The sequence below is a fragment of the Podarcis melisellensis genome (assembly GCF_964234715.1).
Source record: "Podarcis melisellensis genome assembly, chromosome: 13".
Classification (NCBI taxonomy): Eukaryota; Metazoa; Chordata; class Lepidosauria; order Squamata; family Lacertidae; genus Podarcis; species Podarcis melisellensis.
This window is the reverse complement of record NC_138545.1, coordinates 25965120-25972605: the sequence shown is the minus strand read 5'-3', so window position 1 is coordinate 25972605 and position 7486 is coordinate 25965120. Positions and strand designations below refer to the sequence as shown.

At 40.7% G+C, this 7486-nt stretch overlaps 1 protein-coding gene across 1 annotated transcript; it reads left to right on the top strand.

Moving 5' to 3' along the window:
• On the top strand, positions 1-5600 carry LOC309356081 (vomeronasal type-2 receptor 26-like; the record flags this gene model as incomplete). The annotated part of the gene is made up of 5 exons (XM_081887261.1): positions 1-255; positions 1236-2057; positions 2503-2715; positions 3201-3327; positions 4699-5600. The coding sequence occupies 5 exons, from the start codon at positions 1-3 to the stop codon at positions 5598-5600; spliced, it is 2319 nt and encodes a 772-aa protein (XP_081743387.1).
• Positions 5601-7486: the final 1886 nt, after the last annotated feature.

Sequence of the window (7486 nt, the reverse complement as noted above, 5' to 3'; positions counted from 1 at the left end):
ATGATTTTTGCCATTAATGAGATCAACAATAACCCACGGCTGTTGCCTAATGTCACACTGGGGTTCCATATCTTTGACAACCTATATAACTCAAGAAGAACATACGAGGCCACCCTGGATCTACTTTTCAAGGAGAAAAATAATATACCAAATTACAAGTGTGGTAGGAAAGATGTATTTTCTGTTACTGGAGGACTCAAATCAGAATACTCCATGCAGATGGCCTCCATCTTAAGTAACTTCAAAATTCCACAGGTGTGTGCATGCTTGCTGTTCAGTTATACCCTCTAAATTTTTCCTTTCTTTGAAAAAAAAAGTGGTTCACTTAAGTGCTGATTATTAATAGTTTGAGCAGTTCAATGTGTTTGTGAAGAATGTGAAGAAAGTGCAGTTTCTTCTTCAGGAACAACCTGAACATAAATAAAGAATGCCAAAGTAACTATTTCCATATATACCAATTACTGTAAAGGTTTGTAGAATAGTTTATATATATGTCAATTGGAAAGAAAATATAATCATAATTTCAAAAAGAAAACATCATTTTCAAAGGTAAACATCAATTTTCGAGCGATGCATGTGGCATATCTTCTGAGATCCTGTACCTTCTTATACCAAAGATATTCTGGGTTGTTCTATCTCACTTTGATGGCAATAATGTAATTACATTGGATATATCACAGAAAAAGTAATTAAGCAGAATTAATCTACTACCAACATGCTGCTTTTGTTTCAAGACCACATTGCAGATTACATCCACAAGAAAACGCTGGTTTGCAAGAGCCCTAGGCTTACTTTTATATACTAGGTACTAGTTTAGCAGAGACAGGTGTTGTAAATCTTTATTTAGCAGAGCTATTCATCAACTTTTGAAATGAAGTATCTAGAACATTAAAAGAAAGATTTTTTTCATTCAGCATTTCCTAAGAACTAAAAAAAGGGGGATCCTTGCACATTTGTGAAAATTGGTGTATTAATGGAGGAGAGCCTTCCTATTCTTACAGATATCATTGTTTTGTTCACAGACTGTACACACATTGAAAATTAAATTTGAATAACAGTAAGTGTATAGCTCAACTATTGTGTAAACAAATTCACAAATTGTATACTTTTTGAATGTCATGTGTGAACATAGTCATCACCTGGATTGGGTCCTTTGGTTGCAGATGCTTATAAAAGCAGTTTTTTTAAAAAAAACTTGAGTTTTAAAAGAAAGCATATGTTTGCTCATTTGTTAGATCACCTTTGACTCATTTGAAGCTACAGTGAGTGATAAAAGTGATTTCCCTTTTTCATACTGGACAGCACCAAGAGAAACCATATATCATGTTGGTATCATCCAGCTACTCCTGCATTTTAGATGGACATGGGTTGGCCTCATTGTATCAGATGATGATGAAGGGGAAAGCTTTGCACAGAAGCTGTCTTCTTTGTTTATCCACAACAACATATGCATTGCCTTCTTGATAAGGGAAACAGTAACTCATTTTCTTCTTAATGATTACTTGAAACCTGATAGCACTGAAAGAATCATGGAATTAATGCAAATACTTATTTCAAGCAGTTCCAGTGTGATTATTCTCAAGGCAGATGCTCTGTTGTTGAATATTTTAATAAGATTGATGGAAATAAATGAATTCAACATGAACACCAATGTAGGGAAGGTTTGGATCATGCCACTTCAGTGGTATTTCAGCACCTTCTTAAAGGGAGAATTGATTGGCAGAAACATTTTCTTTGGCGCATTTTCTTTCCCTGTCCACACAGATAGAGTTCCAGGTTTCCATGATTTCCTTCTGAATGTAAAGTTTGATAAAACACTAAGTACGTTCCTCTGTTTCTTCTGGCGATTAGCACTGCTACGGTGTAAAAACTGTAGAGAGGGATATTTAGAAGATCTTCCTGCCAAGGTTTTTGAGATGGATATGTCTGGTGAGAGCTACAGTATCTACAATGGTGTCTATGCTGTGGCACATGCTTTGCATGTTATATACTTCTCCAGACCGAAAGCTATGTTGCATAAAGTCAATGTGGAGCATGTGAATGTTCACCCATGGCAGGTAAATTAATCACTTTAAGGCTGGGAGTTCCTATTTGTAATTCACGGTTTTTTGAATGTTGTGGGCACCAGTCACAAAATGGCTACCATGGTTATTAGACAATAGCACAGCATGGCTAACATAGCAAAATACTGGGAAAAGAGAAAGGAACACACAACTGTATGGGTACATCCATGGGGGGGAAGGATCTATATCAGCATTCACTGTGCTTGCTGAGAAAGAAAGAAAAATCTCTGCCTGTTTTCTCTGTTTAGAACAAAAGGTAGGCCAGGTACCGAATCCTGGTCTTTACTTGGAGAGAATTAAATCATAAAACTGAACTTTTCTCTGTACTTCACTTCAGCTATAATTTAAAATGCTTGTAAATGACCGAATAGCATATTGACGGCATGCAGAAACTATGGCTACCATCTTATAAAACTCGTTTTATTTTCTTCCAATCCAGCTCCATGCTTTCCTGGAAAACATCCGCTTTAACAATGGAGCTGCCCAGGAATTCTTTTTTGAGAAGAAGGATTTGTCCATTGGATATGATATCATCAACTGGGTCACTTTCCCCAATGAGACCTACCTAAAAGTCTTGGTTGGAAGGGTTTCATCAAGTCAGAACTTCAGCATTATCAAAGATGCCATTGTGTGGAATACAAGATTGAAGCAGGTAGGAATCAACTGTGGATGGAGCTGCTATCCGCACTCTTGTTGTAGAACCTTAAGTCCTCTTATTTGTCTTTAATAATCTCTGAGCCCCAGAGAGGTAGACTGGTGCAATGAAACTAGCCTTCTTTTATACAGGGTGAGTCTTTTAAAAGAGGCCCCGTGGAACATGTGTACTCTGTATCCACAGAGCCTCTTTTAAAGGACTCACCCTATACATATTCAGGTTCAGTGTTTCTCCACAGCAGACAGAGTTGCTCATTTATTGCAGTAAGCAGCTGGAAACCGGGCTCCTTCCTGGCTGGCAGGGCTTGGGCCTCTGCTTGCTCTGGGAGCCAATCAGCTCCTAGGAGTACAGCCAGGGAACAAAACAGAGGGTAAATTGTGCTCCCTTAGTCTACGTCCAAGCTATAAGAGGAGACAAGAGCTGTAGGAATACTGGATTCCTGAGGTAAGTATGGTTGGACTCATACATTTTTATATGAATAGGTGCCACCACATTCCATATGTGTTGAAAGCTGCCATAATGGACAGAGCAAGATAGTTCAAGAAGGAAAACCACTCTGTTGTTATGACTGCACTGCATGCTCAGAAAACATGATTTCCAACGAGAAGGGTATGTGGCGGTACACAGCTATGCAAAGGGAGCGGGAATCAAATATGTGTTTCATGTTTTTATATACTTTGTCAGGACCAGGAAAGGGGGAAAAGCTCCTTCTTGTGTCGTTCATTCCTAAACCTATGCAGGCCCCCAAGGAATTACAATTTGCAATTTTTAAAGATTCACATACCGCAAGACAGAGTTTATATAGGCTGACACCAGGTTATCCAGAGAACTGAGGATTTCTCAACATAGAGGGAAATATATACATATAGAACAAAAGAGTCCCCAATACTTACCCATCCTCTTTTCCCCAGAAAGAGAATCTAGGTGTCTCTAACCAGGGCAACCAACCCTGGGCTAAACCAGAGGTTAACCTGGACCTATTCTGAACTAGTTTGTAGGTAGGTCTTACTTTAATTAGCATACATCCACCAGAAGAAAGAGATGTTGCTCCGCTCAGTAAGCCACGCCCCCGCCAAACTTCCCTATTGGGTGCCCAACCTGGGAGGGGCGTGGTGCGCCAGCCCTGGAGTTGAAACAGGGTGGAGCGCCCCCTGCATGACGTGGGAATCATCTCCTACTCACAACCCCTCTCCTCCTTGGAAGGAGGAAAGGCTTTAGCATACATCCACCAGAAGAAAGAGATGTTGCTCCGCTCTCCCTCCTCCCTCTCAGAGAGGTGGCTTGGAAAGGAGCAGCTGTGCAGATGAAATCAGTGGCTCTGCTTCTGTCCCTTAACAACAAACAAGAAGATGAATCATGCGATGGGCTCCTATCTTCTCCCAGTGGTCAGGGTAGATGCCAGCCTTTTCATTCAGCCCCCCCTCCCCAGGTCCTTCCTGCTCGGTACCCCATCCCCCAATAGCTGCAGACTGCTCTGAGTGATCCCATCCAACCTGAGAGATTAGGATATGGAAGTATTAGCATCTCATAATAATGACTTGATTTGTGATACATGTGTCAAGAAAGGATAACAACCACATTTTGGACCACCAAATACTTTAAACCAGGCTGTAGGATGACTAGGCTGACGGCTAGGCTGTGGAATGTACCTAGCCTATCGCTCCTATTTTTGTTCCTTATTACCTTGTTAAATTTATTTCTTTAGTGTATGTATGTATGTATGTATGTATTCACTATCCATTTTTGCAGGTCAACTTCAGCTTCTTTGCTGAAGAGAGAAATTGGGCAAATAATCCTACCCACCCTTTCTTAAAATGAAAGATCAGAGAAGGGGATTGCTTAATTAAACTTTGCTTTTATGCTTTGTATAAACATGTGGATTGAGCCATTTTTGTCCAGTATTAATTACACATTATGCCATTTCTTCCCTTCTGCATAAATGCTGTCATTTATATGATATATCCTATTAATTCCTTTCAGATGCAACTCATTGTGTCAAGTGCCCAGGAGATCACTATCCAAATGAGAACCATGACCAGTGTATCCCTAAGGTTATATCTTTCCTGTCCTATCAAGAGCCCTTGGGGATTGTTTTGGTTAGTGTTGCTCTTTCCTTTACTGTGATCACTTGTTTTGTGATACAAACCTTCCTAAAGAATTGGAACACGCCCATCGTCAAAGCCAATAACCAGAACCTCAGTTGTGTTCTTCTCATTGCCATCCTGTTGTGCTATCTTTCTTGTTTGCTCTTCATTGGCAAACCTGGGAAGGTGTCCTGCCTTCTTCGACAAATGACTTTTGGCATCATTTTCTCTGTGTCAGTTTCTTGTGTGTTGGCAAAAACAATCCTTGTGGTCCTGGCCTTCTTGGCCACAAAGCCAGGAAACAGGATCAGAACATGGCTGGGCCAAAAAGTGGCTACTTCCATTGTTTTTTTCTGCTCCCTCCAACAAGTGTGCATTTGTATTGCATGGTCGTTGTCCTCTCCACCATTCCCAGATGTTGACATGCACTCACAGACTGGGAAGATCATACTGGAATGCAATGAAGGCTCCATCACCATGTTCTATTGTGTCTTGGGCTACATGGGGTTTTTAGCCATGATCAGCTTCACTGTTGCTTTCTTAGCCAGAAAATTGCCTGACACTTTCAATGAAGCAAAGTTTATCACTTTCAGCATGCTGGTGTTTTGCAGTGTTTGGATCTCCTTTATCCCAGGTTACCTAAGCACCAAGGGGAAATATATTGTGGCTGTGGAGCTTTTTGCCATCTTGACCTCAAATACTGGGCTATTGGCTTGCATCTTCCTCCCCAAATGTTACATCATTATTTTCAGGGCTGATTTCAATACTAAGATGGTGCTAACAAAAAAAAGGAAATGACTGATTAGTTTTTGTTTGTTATATGCCCCCCCCCGGAGGGGAGGGTTCCAATAAAGATTTTTTTACTGAACTTAGTAAACTGTGTAACTGCATGTTGGCTAATAACTTTCAATTGTTAAGCCATTGGGACAAGGAAACCATATCATAGTTTAGGTGTCAGGTTAACCAATGAATTCATACTAGAATGAAATAAAGCATGTGTTACCATGTACTATAATTAGAATTATCCATTCTTACTGTTCAAAGATACAGCTTTATCGTACCTGAAAATTGCTTGGCACATTCACTGAAGCCAAGTTCATAAACCTTAACATGCTGTTATTTTGTTCTGTGTGGATTTCTTTCCAACCTGCTTACCTGAACACCAAAATGGTGGATATATAGTGGAAGTTCTGGACATTTTCACTTCCACCAGAGGCCAATTTTCTTACATCTTTCACAATACACACCAGACTACCCAGCCTCTTTTATCCCCATCAATCACCTCAGGTTAAAAGCCAACCCTTCTTCCCTTCCACAAATGTGCAACATGAACATATATTCACATAAGTGTTGATGGTCTCAGAAGCTCCCTTGAAAGTCCCATTCTGGCTCACATGTGTACTCCACTCCTCCTTCCCTATTTGCTCACTCAACTACCAACTGGCCTGCTGGCCCCTAGTGGTCTCCTCTAATGATGGGGGGGCCTTCCTGGCCACTTGCAGAGCTGAGCTGCTGTCCACCTTGTGAGGACGGAGCCACATTTTCTTAATTGTGCCCCCCCTCCGCCACTCAGGTCTCCCATACCACAGGTGAGCTTGGCTGTCTTGTGGTAGGAAAAGAGCCTCCATTCCACCCCATGCCTGCCTTTTCATGGTCTGGGCAATGAGGCAAGCCATTCTAACTGCCATGGTTGGTCACAACCATCCAAAGAATAATTGTTTTCTTTTTTAGTTTGGTATATATTATTGTTATTATTTGCATCTTTTGGATATATAGATGATATGTATTGATCTTCCACAACAAGTAGAGACTCCTCAGTGCAAACAGTTTACCTGTATGAATTGTAAAGTGACAGAATCAGCTCTGTACAGGACGGAGGTGATGTGCTTATCCTTGTCTCCACTCCCAATATTCTCAGTTAATGTCTGGGGGGGGGGTATAATTATGATGGCCTGCAAAAGAAGTTTGAAAAAGATAGGAGCTTTTTTATCACCACCAACACCCACAGTTTAATGAAAAACGTTTTCCAATGATATTCATTGGAGCAATATTGGACTTGAGACATACCATCATCACACTTTTGCACAGCTTCACTCTTTTGCCAATAAAATACAATAAAAAAAACCTGTTGCTTCAAACTCCTAACTGCTCAGTTCTCATCAGAGAAAATTCCAAAAGACTGCAGTGGAGTCCCATGAGGTTTGGCTCTGCTCAATTCCAGTCTGGTTAAAATTACTGATGTGTGAAATTGTAGACTCTGTGTTGGCATCTGCTGGATTTAAATTCCATTACTGTTCCTGCATGATATTCCCATTTATTTGGGATAAGGTAATCTTTTCTTATGGTCAGTAAATAATTAATGTAAGGCAATGATCTTATGCCCAAGAAACTGGTGTAAAGCAAGCACAGCATAAGGTAACCTGCATACAGTACACTAGATGCAAAGGGGCTTGCCAGGAAAGGGTACTACTGTTGGATGAGCCAGCCTGAGCATTGCAGAGGGAAAACAAACCTTCAAGATAGTATTTGAATTACGCCACCCTTTTTGCTGACTTAACAGACAGCAGGTTGCCAGGTCACTTGACTGACCTGAATCCAAATAGAATCCAGTCTAAATCCTACCCCCAAAGTCCTTAGAGGGACATAAGTATTGGGCAGTGGGATTGGATACAAGATCCCAGTGG